General features: G+C 38.1%; 2 protein-coding genes across 4 annotated transcripts; one reads left to right on the top strand and one right to left on the bottom strand.

Moving 5' to 3' along the window:
* Positions 1 to 1373: 1373 nt before the first annotated feature.
* On the bottom strand, positions 1374 to 4997 carry arf5 (ADP-ribosylation factor 5). Its single transcript, XM_027015138.3, has 6 exons — positions 4805 to 4997; positions 4137 to 4217; positions 3791 to 3900; positions 3010 to 3081; positions 2758 to 2883; positions 1374 to 2674 (listed from the first exon to the last, which is right to left on the bottom strand). The coding sequence occupies exons 1-6, from the start codon at positions 4869 to 4871 to the stop codon at positions 2588 to 2590; spliced, it is 543 nt and encodes a 180-aa protein (XP_026870939.1). The 5' UTR covers positions 4872 to 4997; the 3' UTR covers positions 1374 to 2587.
* Positions 4998 to 7132: 2135 nt separating this feature from the next.
* On the top strand, positions 7133 to 12688 carry si:dkey-30c15.2 (uncharacterized). Of its 3 annotated transcripts, none has more exons than XM_035525600.2 (12): positions 7133 to 7274; positions 7429 to 7472; positions 8094 to 8157; positions 9398 to 9538; positions 10093 to 10197; positions 10357 to 10397; positions 10572 to 10709; positions 10930 to 10981; positions 11086 to 11157; positions 11261 to 11399; positions 11527 to 11597; positions 11774 to 12688. In XM_035525600.2, exons 1-12 carry the CDS (start codon positions 7242 to 7244, stop codon positions 11921 to 11923), a joined length of 1050 nt encoding a protein of 349 aa, XP_035381493.1. In that variant the 5' UTR covers positions 7133 to 7241; the 3' UTR covers positions 11924 to 12688. The 3 variants fall into 3 exon arrangements, with proteins under 3 accessions (XP_035381493.1, XP_026870940.2, XP_081571910.1); XM_027015139.3 differs by having other exon boundaries at positions 10093 to 10215; XM_081715784.1 differs by having other exon boundaries at positions 9398 to 9549; positions 10652 to 10709.
* The last annotated feature ends 3809 nt before the right edge of the window (positions 12689 to 16497 follow it).

Raw genomic sequence — 16497 nt, 5'->3', positions numbered from 1 at the left:
TTGCAGTGATGCAGTCGAGCACATTAAAATTTAGGATTTTAATAATTTTGTTTAATGCTAGAGTGTTTTCCATACACGGGATAACGTGATCGTGAAAAAATGAGAGCGGAGAAGTTAGAGAGAGGGCGAGAAGGAAAGGAGAACATGAACACGATGCCAGACCTCAACGCATAGAAGTTTACAGCCACAAGGAGGGGGCCTCGGGCCACCACAGGTGTCCCGTAAACGCCTCGGATGCTGGTAGACGCTAGCTAGGCGGCAGCGCTCAGAGAAGCATATAGACCCCATAGTTAGCTAGTATAGAACTGTGTGTACAGACGATATTACGTGCAGGCCTTCAGACGTTGTTGCGTGTGCAGACGACATTACGTGTACAATCAATGTGCGTCGTTTTCTTTGTAAAAGTGATGGAATCCACAGGTTATGCTACACCTGTTCGAATATTAATGCCCGTGTAAACCTCCCAGTAACTGGTTAATCTATTGCAGTTAAAAGATATAGATGAGCACACAAACAAGTAAGCAGCAGGTTTGAAAAAACGTAGACTGAGTAATTATGTCAGCTGCTTCTATAGACTCTAAGCTAGTAAAATAAAAATAAAAAGATTTAAAACTAAAATGACACAAATACAAAGTAACGTCACTTGTACATATATTCTGGACAAACAGGTTAGTAAGTAATCTGTATAAACAGATACTTTATTGCAATAAATTCATGATGGGTTGGACGGAGGAAGGAAAGTATTAATAGACTTCCCTCAGGTTGCTTGCTGGACCATCTATGACCAAACCATGGTCATAAGGATTAGTTCCCAGAGTTCTCATGAGTGTGATCTTTTGCAGTTCACAGGAATCACGGTGACCTGGTAGCTCCTGAATGTTCGTCTTAAGACCTCACTATTGGTGGATGCAGCATGTTCCTATTTCAGTTGTTATCCGTCCATTTGATTTAAAATGTAACTCGTACTTGGAAATACTGTACTTTGCACTTTAAGTTCTAAACTCATGTTTAGAAAGAACTAAAGCTGCAGAAAATGAAGTTTTAAGTCATCATAATTTCAATTATTAATAATGTTCACATTAGGCAGTTTTAAGCTTTGCCTAAAATGCATCTGTAATATAGAGCTAATTGACTTAAGTATTATCCTAGCGATATTGGTTACAAAATCATCAAATGTATCAAGACACCAAAGCCCCACCTGTCCCTGCACATAGAATGACTTTAAAGAGAGAATAAGGAATGTATGAGTGAAGACAAGTTACTTCAGTACCTTTTACCTTTTCAATGTAACATTTATTTGCTGTCTAATTTGTAGAGTTCCCACCATTTTTATAACAGGAGTAGAAATATTTAAAACCCTAGCAAATGCTAGCTTCTGGAAACATTTTTTATTTAGGAAAAGCAGGGTATGTGAAACTTCATACAGCACATGTAAAACTCAAACAGACATTTATCATATTCCAGTATTCAGCTAACATTAAAATCAAAACACAATGAGAAAACAAGGCAAACATCATCACACATACCATTATTGCATTCCATTGCCTATCCATGTTTTGTACTGAAAAGATGCTTTGCAATTGTCAGCTTCAAGTTTGCTCAAGGTACACCATTTTAAGATGAGGGGAGAAAGTAATGAAGAGAAAAAAAAAAATTATATAAATTTTTTTATTCCCCCCCCATGTGAGATGTCACTTGTTCCACATTGGTAGATTTACTCCCATGATGGAGCATGCTGCAATATGAAGAGAATATCTCCCCATCTTACTTACTGTTCAAAACTGCAGGGATAAGACTGAAAGAAAACACTTATGTAGCAAACAAGTCCCAACAGTCACATTCTTCTTTGAACAGTTACAAATTGTTACATAGTTTTGTACTGTTGAAGAATGTAGCATAACAGTACCATTATTTGCTTTATGTTCCAGTACTTTGCAATGGGAAATTACAGTTCAGTTGAATAAAAATTCATTAGTTTCATTATGTGAATTACAGACATATTAGTCTTGAGGCTATCTGAGCTGTTTCTTTTCTATTTCAGTGTACCATGTTTTTAATGTGTGCCAGGAACAATGCTGTGGAATGCATCTGCTGCAGGTTAGCATAGGAAGCACCAAGTCACACTGTGGGACCTTAGGTGCATTGGCTAAGTGATTTCATACTCATATTTATCTTAAGAGAAGGTCCACTATTAAAGAGTTTTCAGTCAGCTCAACTGTTTTCATAATGCTCTCACAGTTAAGTGATCATGCAATTTGAAGCATTATCAATATAAAATCATGTGGTTCAGAAGAGAAAAAAAAATGAAGAGTAGTATAACCTCAGAATAAGGTATCGAAAAGATAAGACAAAGGCTAGTGAGAGTGCTTCATGGCGCCGCATCACCTTTCAAACCAATCACTCTCACGCACGCACGCCCGTGCACGCGCACACACACACACACACACACACACACACACACACACACACACACACACACACACACACACACACACACACACACACACACACACACTCTTTAGAACAGAGTCTATAGATTGTTTTTCTTTCTTTCTAAAATTCACACACTCTCACAAGGCCACAGGCACTAGCGTTTAGACAACTCATTGGACAACCAGTCAAGTCCTTCATAGAGCCCAGTGCCTTGTGTAGCGCAGGTTGCTTGAACATACCACTGCAAAGACAAGACAAAGAAATCTTAATCTGAGGAAGTAAATGTCAGTCACATTTTGTGCGCACGCACGTGTGTGTGTGTACCGTTCTGCTGCGTAGACTCTGCAGGCCCAGTTTGTCTGTGAGCTCACTAACTGCCATGGCATTAGGTAGATCCTGTTTGTTTGCGAACACAAGCAGCACAGCATCTCTCAGCTCATCTTCCTGTAACTGCAAAAGCATAGGAAATTAGGCAATGCTGCATTAAATCAACACTCACTAGTGCCAGAGAGCGCCGACAGGGGAATATTGATTTATGAGAGTAAAGATTAAAAATAACACAAGAAGCACTCTTACCATTTTAGAGAGCTCTTCAGCAGACTCAGCTACTCTCTCTCTGTCATTGCTGTCCACCACAAAGATCAAACCCTGGGCAAAAAGAGCACAGTATATAAATTGTGATAAATTTTTGTCCTAATAAATTCATCAAAATTTATGCATCCAACTCTGAAATACTGTGAACCTCCATTTCCAGTGCCTATAAACATGCAAATTAACAATCTTGAGAAATACCAAGGTTTATACAAAAGATTGTGGGTGTTTACTGCATTTGTGCGATAAGTGACCAAAAATCATAAAGTCAGAAATGGTGTGGCACCACTTCATTGTATCGGTAGATCAAATCAACTAAGTAGGTTTGATACTATCCATCACAGATTTTGGAGCCACTGCATCAGAAGAGACACGGGATTTCAAAGGTGATGTTTGAACACATCCTTACCCTTTCAGAAATCCAAAGTGTGGCATTTTAGTATTAAAAGTTGTTTTTATTTATCAGCTTGGAGAGATCAAAGAACTTCAACAAGAAAAACTAAAAACATATAAAAGAATCTCAGTGTTAACAGATTTAGATTGTGCCCTCAGATCATGGGAGATGGTCGGCTTTGTGTTAGTCAGTGAACCATTTACCCGTCACATTGTTACTCAGTCTAGTACCACAATGAAATTGTATCAGACTGAGAATCTACAATGCATCCATAACACCATACCTTCTTTTAGCTTAGTCACTGAAGATGCAAAAGGAACCACAGACCTTCTATTTTCTTAAGTCACAATAAATAAAAACACAATTCTATACCTGAGTATTCTGAAAGTAGTGTCTCCAGAGTGGACGAATTTTGTCCTGGCCACCAACATCCCAAACAGTGAAACAAATGTTTTTATATTCAACGGTTTCCACATTAAAACCTTCCCAACAAAAGAAAACAGCAACATTAACATGTCATCACTCCAGGCTAGAATAAAACTATATACACACCTAACAGACTAGAAGGGACTTTTGCATAACTCATAAAAATAAGATGTGATAAATGCACACATATCATATATGATATTCCTCAAAAAAGGTTGGGCTTTTTAAAGCAGATAAGCTTGAATTTAGTCTTTTAAAATAACAGAACAAATATTTCCCTGAAAGGTCTTACCTATGGTAGGAATGGTTGTCACAATTTCTCCAAGTTTCAGTTTGTACAGTATTGTGGTTTTACCTGCTGCGTCCAAACCCACTGAAAAAAAAGAGAAATTTTGAAAGAATAATGAATCAGGCCCTGGTCAATCTAAACCACGTAACAAAAGTTCTGTGGTACATTAAACTTCAGAGACACAACTGAGAACCTACAATCAGTAACAAATAAAACATTTTCAGGTGATTCTTTCTTTCTTTCTTTCTTTGACAACAGGACATAATTAGAAATTTAAGTGTACAATGTGTCATCAAAGACGAATTTATAATTAAGAACCGATAAAACACAGCGGGGAAGCGTAGGTGCGTGACATTCACTTAGCTAACTCTACCTTACAAGCTAGTTGGCTAGCTACTTATCTAACTCAATTGGCTAGCTAAGTGTTATACTAAAATACCTAGAAATATACTAATAGACAGCATTATTTTCTAAAAATCTAATTAATTCAGCTATCTATAAATAATATAGCTAACTTACACCAGCTATCACGTTAGCTAACCTAGCTAGCTGGCTAACCTATCCATCAAGTGACCAGTTCATTGTAAACTGGCTAGAAGATAGCTACTGCTAGCTAACTAGCCAGCTAGCGTTAGTTAACTCAATAACACCCATTCACTTTTCACACTTACCCATAAGTATTCTCATTTGTTTCTTTCCAAAAAGCCTTCCAAAAAGTGACGAAATTGTCAAACCCATCGTGTGTTTAAATGTGTCGTTAAATCACGACTTCGATTATTCTACAAGGTGGGTCCTTTCACTGAAGTCTCCTACAGCAATACAAAAAAGGCTGCACAGCAAAGCCGGTAACTTGGCGCTTGCGTACTGCCACGTACTAGAGGCCACCGTGGAAGACATTTCGTCATTTCCTGTCGAAATTGCGACGTTCAAGAGGAATAATATTGTTTCTGTCTTTTGGTGAAATTTTCAAAAAGGAAACATAACTTATCAGAGTTGTGCTATTCACATACCAGAACGTATGTGTGTAGACTTATATTCTCTATGTATTTTCAATACAATATGTCCCTTATAAACTGAGCAATAGTTCTATAATCAAATAGCCTACTTCCTTAAAGACCATTTAGAAAATCTCTGAAAGTATTTTGGCGTTCGTCACAGGGCCGGGGGTAACCCTGTTTGGTTAACCTTCCGCTCCTTCTTAGCAAATTTTCTCGTTGCTTATGTGCGCGTTTTTGTTTTTTTAAGAAGGTACTCATAAGTAAGCGACGTCATTGCCGAATCTTCCTTGTTAGTTCAGTAACAACATAACCCGTCTATTCTGTCCACCGGTTGTGATCTTGCGTTGTGTTCGAATGAAGAGACGAGGCAGTAGTGAGTGTCTGGTCCTTTACTGTGACAGAAACACGAATGCACAAGTAGCCTAACATAAAATAATAAATAGGTCTACGATCATTAATGAGCAAGCATTAGAATCAGATTGTTAAAATGGGACTATTCAAAATAACAAATTGGTTACAATTGGAACTAAACATTTAGAGAACGAAATTTAAATATCTTACACAATACACAGAAGTAGGAGATACAGATGTAAAATAAAAAAAAAACACTAAATGAGCTGTTTTAGGGTAATTCACAAGAAACATAAGTGTATCTTAACCTGGTTATACGTTGACGGTTATTTAAATTTGATAGCTAGATTTCGGTGCAAAATGTCTTAATATAAAAAAAAACACTAAATGAGCTGTTTTAGGGTAATTCACAAGAAACATAAGTGTATCTTAACCTGGTTACACGTTGACGGTTATTTAAATTTGATAGCTAGATTTCGGTGCAAAATGTCTTAATCTAGCATGGACTACCTTCGCGTTCTCGTGTAGCTGATGTCAATGTAGCCTGATCTAACGCATGTCTTGGTACTTTTGAAATTCACTCATGTTTCAACAAGATTCAGTCATGGTGTCACCGGGATGCCCTAATTTGTGTAAGGCTGTTCTATAAAATCAAAATCTGAAATGTTCAAGACAATCACTACACAATACACAATAACGCATAAGGACCACTCATTTTACATCAGAAGGGGAGAGATTATAATGATATAAATTAGTAGATAAGTAGACGTTGGTCTATATAGACACACTTTGTAGGCCTTTGTGTATGTTTATTTGTGCGCAAAAGAGCAAGATTAACCTGAATAGAATGAAAACACAGATTTGGTATATCTGGGTCTCAAATACATCTCTCTAACTTTTGGTAGGCCCACAGACTCTGTGTATAATTCTAAATTGAAGTAAAGTATACTTTAATACTGTAATAACATATGCCTAGTATAAACTTTTTAATCAATGTAATTTTGTTTTTATTACAGCAGTGTTGACCACTCTTTTGCTAGGCAACATCTACAGAAACAAATATAGATTATATCTTACTATTAAAGTATGATTTTAAAAAAGCTCTATTTTATTGTAGTACTATAGCGCCTAGCCTTTTAAAATGTTTTAATCAAGTCTGAATCAAGTCAATGGTCTTGCCAGTTTCCTGTTGTTGAAATTTCTGTTGCACAGGTCTGATCTTGTTGATTTCCCATTAATCAGAATAAGCTACTTCTGTCCAGTAGAGGGTATCACAAACTAATTTTAGTGACGTCGTCAATACTGGTCATGCAATTATAACAGACTAAATGAAAGAGAAACTGGAAGGCAATACCAGGGCATTTAAGGTTGCTTCCTTCACCCCTCAGAGTTTTTTCTTGCTATTGTCACGTTTGACTTGTTCATTAGGGACTTGGTTCCTGCTTTAAGATATCGTCTACTGTTAAACGTGCTATATAAATAAACTTGACTTTGTTTATGGCCTTGTATGTCGTAATTTTGAATAATTAACCCATTTTATCAGGAAGAACCCTGTATATTAATCATAAATGTCTTACTATGCACAAAAGAAACACCCTTAACCAGCGCATTAAGGTTCAAAGTCCAGGCTGAAGAGGCGCACAACGAGGCGTGATATCGGATAGCCTACATTTTGAAGTGACACAGTACGAGCATGTAGATTACGGATTGCTTCGTTTTTTCGGATTTCCACCAACTGGATTTCTGCTGATTAGTCGATATGAAGTCAAGTACTGTCTTATCCGACGAAAAGGTGAACAGTGCTCCTAGTTTTGGTTACATATATAAAAGTCAGTTTGACCACTGATTGACTTATTACTTTTCAGTGGTTAACAAATTGTGAATTTTATATTTTAAATTTGCTACTTTTTTTGTCTTCTTTAATTGCTTTTCCCCATCTCGTCTAGCTCATTGTGCTTTCTTCAATCTACGTTTCGTCGCTTTGTTTAAGGTAAAAATAAAAATTTGTCAATTTAAACAGTTTACCTTCCCACAATCTTTGATGTAAACGTATAAACGTGACCAAACAAATTGGACTAGCCTACAGGACAAAAATCTACGAATAGCTTGCGAAAACAAAGACTCCACCTGTACTTCATGGGTTTCACGTTTACCCTATGTGATGTGCATCGCAGCATAAAGGAATATGCAACGCGATACAAATCAATAAAAATTGACGAGTAGCAAAACTAATCCCGGAAGAACTTGTAGAACAAGAGGGCTATGTGATTATCGCAATAAACGAGTGAATTTATAACAGAATAGACTAATTGTACTACAGTCACACAACAGTTGGAACTCCATATATTAGCAAATGCCTTCCATATTTAAAATCCGTCCAAAAATCGTTTTCAGCACCATAACCCACGGACAGCGACCCAAATCCCACCAAAACCCGTTAATTTTATGCAATACACAGGCGAGAGATATTTTGGAGCAGTTCTTTATGTTGTCTAGTCACTTTCACAATGCTAGATTGTTAGCTCATGTACCACACTGTGGTGAGACCATATTGTGACTGCTCAGTCTGTTCAATAATTTTATGTTTAATAAATTGTACTTTCTGTTGCAGTATAATTGGAAGCTTCTCTGTTCTAGTGGTAACAGCTGTTAAGAGAAGACATCTCATTGAACAAGTGAGTTAAACATTAAATGAACATTGCATATCTCTCTCTCTCTCTCCTTCTCTGTCTCGCTCTGTTTCTTATTGTTTCTGTCTCTCAGTCTCTCTCTCTCTCTCTCTCTGTTTCTTATTGTTTTTGTTTCTCTCTCTCTGTGTTTCTTGTTTGTCTCTCTCTCTGTGTGTTTCTTATTGTTTCTCTCTCTCTCTCTCTCTCTCTCTCTCTCTCTCTCTATATATATATATATATATATATATATATATATATATATATATATATATATATATATATATATATATAAAACGGTGAGCCGTAAGGAGGCGGACGCATGTGCGAAGAAGAGCGATATTTAATATGTGCAAATCTAAAATCAGAGTCATTGTCCAGGGTCCACGGTCATAGAGCCAACACAGAGAGTACGGGGATACATTACAAACAATCATATATATATATATATATATATATATGTGTGTGTGTGTGTGTGTGTGTGTGTGTGTGTGTGTGTGTGTGTGTAACCACAACTATGAAACTAAGTGAGTCTGATTTTCTTTAAGAATGCATACATTTTGTTACACAATCGCACCCTTTTATACAAAGGATAGCCACAAAGTCATCAGTTAGGTTCAGAGATTACTGAGATTTGGCAAATATTGTGCCATGCTCAGGCATGCCCTTACACAGACACACACACACACACACACACACACACACACGAAAGAGAAAGAGAGGGAGAGGGAGTGAAAGAAAAAGAAAGAGAGAGAGTTAATAAATACTATAAAAACAGTACAATAGCAGGTTCACTATTATCATTAATGGTTAATGAAATAACCTTCCTTTATCCTTTACCAAACACTGGTCTGCATGCATACTTCCAGATAAATAAAGTATGATAGCCTTTACTGATCTAAGATAATACAGAAATATGACTCTTTGTACATTAACCTGCAATTCAACCATTAGTAAAAACCATGAATTGCCAGTTCCTGCCTCTAAATTGACTTAAAACCTATTAAAGGAATTAAGGGTATGTTGTCCTCCTAAAATTTATATTCACAGATATGATAGCTTGAAATGAGTGTAATGAAAAACAATTCTACTTCACCATCACAGAGTAACATGAGTTATTGAGGCAGGGGGTATTTATGAGTGCCATCAGGAATTAATGAATGTTTTTATAGGGTGGATTATCTGAGCTGTACCTACTGGCTAGTACAGATAGTGCCCATTCTATTCCTGCACTGTGCTTGTCTTGCAGGCTAAACCTTTGTTCCAGCTGGCTCTGGCAGACTTCCTGGCATCAATAGCCTTAATTGGCTCTACCATAATTAACTTTCTGTCTTATGAAACAGCACACAAAAGTGGAGTAGTCTGCAATGATGGACTGTCTTTGTCACTGGTGAGAAAAAAGTAAATTCAACTAAATCATTCTGCAAAAGCTTAATAGTCCTCCTAAAACAATAACTCTTAACATAAGATATTGTCTTGTGAGCCTAGTACTAATTTTATTGGCATCTGTCTAATTTACTTGAGGTATACAGAGGCATTTTCTTCAGAACTAAATAGTGTTGCAAAATGTTACAAAATCTCAGAATATGAGCCAGCGATGAAATGTAAGTGTTTTTATGTCTAAATGTAACTATAGTAATCTGGCCAATATTGGCATGGATTATTATGTTTGATCAAGTTAAGATTAGGTCAACTAAGACAGTCAGACTATGACAAATGGACTGTTCAATTTACATGGTCACATGTAAGTCTTATACTAATATCAGACCAGTAGTATGCATGAAAACTAGTGTCCACATTTGCAATGATCAGAAGAAAGATGAAATATGTTTACTTAGTAACAGCAAACAGAGTTGGTACAAACCTAAAACAGTTGCTCTCTCTTTCTCTCTCTGTCTTTCTTTCACTCTGTGTCTCCTTCTCTCTCCTCTCACTCCCTCAAAGATGTTCTTCTGTATATCTTTCCTGCTTGTCATCATTTACGCCTGTGAGTCAGCATATACTGCTCAAGGATGGAGGGTGCAAACAGAGGAAGCGTGCAGGCATCAGGTGACAGGGGCAAGAGAGGTATAAACACACACACACAGGGGTGAGAGAGGTATAAACACACACACACACATAGGGGTGAGGGAGGTATAAATGCACATACACATAGGGGTGAGAGAGGTATATACAAACTTTTTTCTCTCTTCTTGTCTCCATTCACAGGACCGAAGGTGGATGTTTAATATTCTATATGTCTTTGTTTGGTGAGTACACCTGTTTGATGGTGCTAACAAGCGCTATTTCATAGTGCTGACCTGTGGCTGACCAGGACCTTTTTGTGAAAAAGGATTACTGGTCTAAACAAACACAATTATGCTTCATTTTTCAACTGCGGTTGCTATGTAATTGTGTATGTATGTGCATATGTGTTCACCCAGGTTCATACCCCTTATCGGATACATAATTTACATCAGAACCATCACTCTGACACAAGTGCCTTATATTCCATCATCTCCAGGATCCAATGATGTCAGGAATTATGATAGTGGCTCGACCAATGCTAAGTTCTGCAACAGGTAGGAGTGCTTGTTCACAGTATATACTGTATAACTGCCCCAACAATTATAGAAATGCAAGGCAATTGACATTGTGGGAGCATTTTGCTGACCACCATGAAAATTTTCTTTTGGTTGCTGGTGTCAGTTAAATTCTTGTATTACATAATTATAGTAATACAAGAGTGTCTGTGCCAACTTTCATCTGCTAAAGTATGGGTTCCTCTGATTTCTGTTGTAGCTGCATCCTCTTCCTGCACCTGCACATTGAGAATGATTCCTGTCCTGCTGTGGTAAGCAAGAAGCACAGAAATCCTCTCCTGTTCTAAGGTTGCCACCTCATCCACTGTCATCAGATGGTCTGAAGCCTTTGCTTTCTGCTTTCTGTCTCAAACAGGATTTGCGTCACCGGAATATCACTAGGGGTTTTATCTTTGCAAGTGTGCTGGGTGTCCTCATCTGCTGTACCGTGAGTACACACACTGCACACACACAAAGCGAGCTCGTCTGCAAATTCTCTAATTTGTACATTTCCTGATTACCAACTGCTCTCAATCTCTTCAACTTCACAGCTGGTGTACTGGAGATTGCAGAGCTGGTACAGGCATTATGAGCAGGCTGGCATGTTCCAAGTCTCAACGAGACATGCAGGCACTATTTGTTCCTCAGCTCGCTACATGATCTTAGTCATTATCTTCTGCTGGACACCACGTGAGTGCCCACTCTCACACATAACCCCCCCCCCCCACACACACACACACACACGATGTATGCACAGTGTATAGTATGTCTATATCTACTGATATCTTATTAACTAGTTCTGATTTTCTCTCCTCAGCTCTCGTTGTGATTTGTTTATCATTTGCTTGTTCTGAGACGGATAGAATGTTCCCTCTTTTTGTCATGCAGGTGTGTTTGAAAATTCTCTACAGTATGATCAAATATCTAAAAATCTAAAAGTGGTTGAAATGAAACCTTAGATGTAGCAACAGCATGGCCTAGTCCTCAGATACAGGATTCTCTTCTCCTAGTTCTCTTCATACATAATGGGTTCAGATGACTAATGTTTGGTGTGTATCCTGCAGGCTATGTCTATCTCACTACAGGGGTTCCTCAACAGCATTGTGTATGCCTGGAGACGGCGCAACTTCAGAGAAGCTGTGCTTGGAGAGAGACTGCCTCTGTTGTCTTATACAAACCAAGCCTTCTTTGACCAGTCTCTGAGTGAGACGTGACAGGGAGGAAACAGCAGTCTGGAGGCAATTCACACTGCTCACCCCAGACTTTATAGCAGAAGATTATCACTGTGCAAACTAAACGCTATTAGGAAGCAGTTATAAAGATGGAGCTGGATTGATTGTATAATTCATGTTTGCCACTGGAATATTGTAGTACTTTGTTGTATTTTTTACTTTACATTGTATTGCTTTGCTTCATTTCTGTATTGATCTTCTTATATTTATGGTCATGAAGTGTTTGAAACCTGATATTACATTTTAGCATAAAAATATTTACAGTAGCATATCATTCACAGACTACATAGAATGCAAAGGTGTGTTCTAAAATTCAAATACTAGCTATTCCTTGAGCTGTTCACCACTTTTAGTGTAGTCCAGTGGACTGTATGTTAAACCTTCAGTGTGTTCCAGATTACAGTATCATGTCTCAGAAAATCAGCACACAGCACTGTGTGACACAGGATGTACTGTGAGTAAAAGAACATGATGCCATAACATGTCCACCATCAGCGCATATAGATCATTGGTGTTGTAACTGATTATATGTAGAAGTGCATAAACATAACTTTAAGCTTGGAAAAGGTTTTGCCATTCATTATTGTTCTACAGATTTTATATGGTTATACAGAAGATAATTCTGACATGGATCATTACTGCATATGTTAACAAAGGCCAGACAATGACTGTAATGATTTGTTCCACCTGTTTGTTCATGTACTTTGCCCAGACATTATAATATCCCTGTGAAATAAAGTAGTCAAGGTGATAACAGTTTTATTCATAATGGCCTCAAAGTTTAGAGCTGTGTCTGCCACACTTGAGTAAATTATTCACTGTGTGAATTGGTGTACTTCAGTATTAGTATTTGAGCACTGTATGTGCAGTATGTTTCTTTGGACCACTATGTGGGTCAGAATTTATATGGGCAGATTATAGTTCAGTCATGAGATATGCACTAGTGTCAAGGTAAAGTACACAAGCCATTGTATGGGTAAAACAAAAGTTCAGATATGACTAGTTCATGCGTAGTTCAGGCTAGGGGTTACTTAAGTGTGTAACTGCACACTAAACTGCAGAGTTTAGTTTTTTCCCTTATTTAACACACTTGAATTGACCTATCAGCTAATTACCTAGACATTCACAAGTTTACTAAATTAGATAATTGTACAAAAATACAGCAAATACAGGTACAAAAATTATGCAGCTTTCCAGTTCTGAATTCGTACATAAATTTGTGTGCGTGTGTGCGTGTGTGTGTGTGTGTGTGTGTGTGTTTTCTCTGTACATACTGTACAGCAGGTTGGATATGTTCATCAAATAGATTTTATTTATGCTTTTTCATCACAGAAAGGCGGTAATAGAGGTGGATGTTTCTCTGAAGATCATCACTGCCTATGTACTTCATGAATAGATCTATTTTAGTGAACAGAGTCTCAGCCTCTCCAGATAAACCTTTTTAGGATGTTACATCTACGTCAAAGGTAATCAAACTTGACCTAGTTTTACAACAACAATCAACTATCCATTTGGCATTTTGGCTGATAGCAGCTATCATGACTCTGATGAGACGCTGAAGTATATATGACTATGACCTGGCTGTAAATAGCTTGTCATAGTCCCCTAAGTACTACAAAAAGAAACACCAACAAACAAAATACACCTTTCAATAAAAGGTAAAGATAAAATAATAAATTAAATTAAATTAATTTAAATTAAAGGTCTGATTGAAATGCAACTTGAACCTAAAAACTGACATTCTCAGGGAGAAATCTTTCGGGTGTTCCAGCATGCACTGTCCATCCAAAATCAGTCCACTCATCCAAACAACTCAGCAGCATTCAAGTGACTGTTGCCACTGTTAGTGACACAGCAAGTGATCTGTACAGCTTAGAATGCTGGAATTTAGACACGACAGGAGATCCATAACAATCTGTGGTCTTGTTGAACCACACCAAACCTGTTTATGACTGTGTGCTTGATCTTTATTAACACACACACACACTTCTTTCCAATGTGTATGTAGTTTGTAGTTCCTAAAGATTTCCACATTTGTATTAATTTATGAGTACAAATCTCCTTATTTTGAATTATTAATCAGAATTAGTAAGGAACCAAAAATGCCCCTTGTCTCATAAGGGAGTGGCCAAACATGGGCTCACCCTTTTGAGTCTTGGTTCCTCTCAAGGTTTCTTCCTCATGCTGTAGGCAGTTTTTCCTTGCCACTGTCACCCTTGGCTTGCTTACTGGGGGCTTAGATACGGACATGTGTAAAGCTGGTTTGTGACAACGGCTATTGTAAAAAGCACTATATAAATAAATTTGACTTTGAATTTGACTTCCCATTCAGTAGGTTGCCAAATACTTCAGACATTTCAGACACAGAGCCACCCAACAGAAAGACACATTTCAGATACAGAGCCACACACTATGATGCTGAAGAGTCCCGCATGCAGTCAAGCAGATGGATCACTACACAGAGGAGAAGAGGGAGGTGTCAGTGAGAATGCAACTCCTGCATCATCAGTGACCACTTATGGCAAATGGCAGACAGAATTTGAACCCTAACCTTTTATTGAGGGAAAAAGTAAAAGAGACAAATGATTTCTTTATTAAATTATTAATGTCTATTTCTTTATCTTTATTATTAAATCAAAAGGCCTTCATGTTAATGTTCATGTTTTTTTGTCAGCCACCTGAATCTTTATTCCTTCCAATACCACAACTACTCTTTCACTATTGATCTCAAATACTAGAACACAGCATTAATACCAAAGCAACCTAAAAAAGGGAAGTTTGTGGGAAACAAACATGTTCAAAGCAAAAAATGTTCAAAGCAAATTTTATTTGCTGTATTTATGACCAAGATCCAACAGTGTTCTATAAATTAAGGACCCAGTGTATATACACCAAACATAATTTCAAAACTTATTTCTGTGTGAAAAGAATGGGATGATGATGCCATTCATACAAATGTTTATTTAAAGAGTATTACGATAGAACTGTTATCATAAAATAATAATAAAAAACATAGCAAAAAATAATAATCTTGTTCATTTTAAGTCCTGAATGTGCCCAGGTATAAACTCCAGAAAATACTCCTTATCCTCAAAAAATATATATATATACAGCTTTTCAGTTTCCCTACTGAGTGTTAAACTAGGGGCCAGTTTCTAAAAAACACTGGAATGTTAAGAACAGTTATTAGAGTTCTGAGAAGTCCTCTGTAACTAGAAACGTTTTGAGAGCAATTTCCCCCAGCTTCCCATGCGACTTTGAAAGTGTAAATCTTAGAATAATGCAAAGAGTACAGTGTTGACCGCATTGGCCCCACAGCTGAGGATATCCCAGTTGCTATGAGGCTCAAATGCTTAATCCTTTATCAGCATAGTACAAAACTAGTCTTGATGTGCTGAAAATTGAACAGTGCTGTTTACCGAAACATCAATATACAGTGCCAAATGTCCTCTAAACCCATGATGATGCAACCAGTTAGTCATTACAAATTTGAAAAGTAAAGGGGGTCTGTGGTCTGTGTAGAACTGTCTAGGGGTGGGGGGTGGAGGGTGGAGGAGGGGGGGTTACAATTGCATAAAATATGTAAAAATGTCAACAAAATTGAATAAAAGAGCAGAGCAGTTGTGAAGACTGGCAGGTGTCCACACACATTCACTGAAGGTCACAGGAGAGCAGAGGTTACTAAACCAACATTCTTAGTATATCTTTATTTTCACAGTATACACAAAAATCTACTTCAAAGTCTACTTCAAAGTCTGATACAAAAGTCAACTTGGGTGAATTCACAGAACATTGAATAAAGAAAGAGCACAGAGAAAGAACATTTCAGTGGGCCCTGTGGGTTTGGAGGGTTTGTAGGCTTTAATTTATCAGACACGGGTATCTTCTGCTTACCTGCCCACCCCTTTCAAAAATCCATAGATAAGGAGTGCTGATGCATGGGGCTGGTATGGTTACACTCCATGACAACCCTGCTACAACACATGGGTGCCTCTGCACAGCCAATGGTCTCCATTAGGCACTTCTCCAAGTCCCAACTCTCTGCTCTCCAGCACAGCCCCAGGCTTGGGCAGTGCCCAAGCTGTGTGTGCATACCACCAGGGAAAGAGCATGTGTGAGGGCTGTGTCTGCGCTGCCATACATGGGTGCCATTGGAGGTTTGAGCCACCTGTCCTCCATTCGGGTCCTCAAATCTCTGGGGCAGGCACTGTGTTCTGGTTGTCATGTTCTGGTTGTCAGTGGGAGTGGCATTGCCCATGCTGCAGTGCCACAGTGATGTTCATGAATGCAGTGGGATGTGGTGGAGTAGCAGCGGCACTTCTGGAAACCTTCCAGTTCCCTGGACAGCTTGAGCAGCTCCTCAGGTCCCTCCGCGCATAGTGTGGAGGTTCCAGCACCTCCTGGAGCTCTGCTGTTCTCAAGTCTTATGAACCAACACCTACATAACACAGACATAGGAAAACACACACACACACAGAGGGAGCTTGGCAATTGTTCTCATCCCAAGGGAATATGCAATTCTGAACAACAATACACTCCAGAGTCTGATACACATG

This window comes from Electrophorus electricus, chromosome 6 (assembly GCF_041902795.1).
Source record: "Electrophorus electricus isolate QZ-2024a chromosome 6, ASM4190279v1, whole genome shotgun sequence".
Lineage (NCBI taxonomy): Eukaryota > Metazoa > Chordata > Actinopteri > Gymnotiformes > Gymnotidae > Electrophorus > Electrophorus electricus.
The sequence above is the reverse complement of the archived record's forward strand: the minus strand, read 5'-3'. Positions and strand labels throughout refer to the sequence as shown.

Excerpts from the sequence above, each read along its gene's own strand:
- si:dkey-30c15.2 (XM_027015139.3), top strand. The coding sequence starts at position 7,242 with ATGAAGTCAAGTACTGTCTTATCCGACGAAAAG. Across the intron at positions 8,158-9,397 it reads GAAGACATCTCATTGAACAA|GCTAAACCTTTGTTCCAGCT; the intron begins GTGAGTTAAACA and ends CTTGTCTTGCAG. Across the intron at positions 10,398-10,571 it reads ATTCTATATGTCTTTGTTTG|GTTCATACCCCTTATCGGAT; the intron begins GTGAGTACACCT and ends GTGTTCACCCAG.
- arf5 (XM_027015138.3), bottom strand. The coding sequence starts at position 4,871 with ATGGGTTTGACAATTTCGTCACTTTTTGGAAGGCTTTTTGGAAAGAAA. Across the intron at positions 3,901-4,136 it reads GACAACCATTCCTACCATAG|GTTTTAATGTGGAAACCGTT; the intron begins GTAAGACCTTTC and ends TTTGTTGGGAAG. Across the intron at positions 2,884-3,009 it reads CTGAAGAGCTCTCTAAAATG|TTACAGGAAGATGAGCTGAG; the intron begins GTAAGAGTGCTT and ends ATGCTTTTGCAG.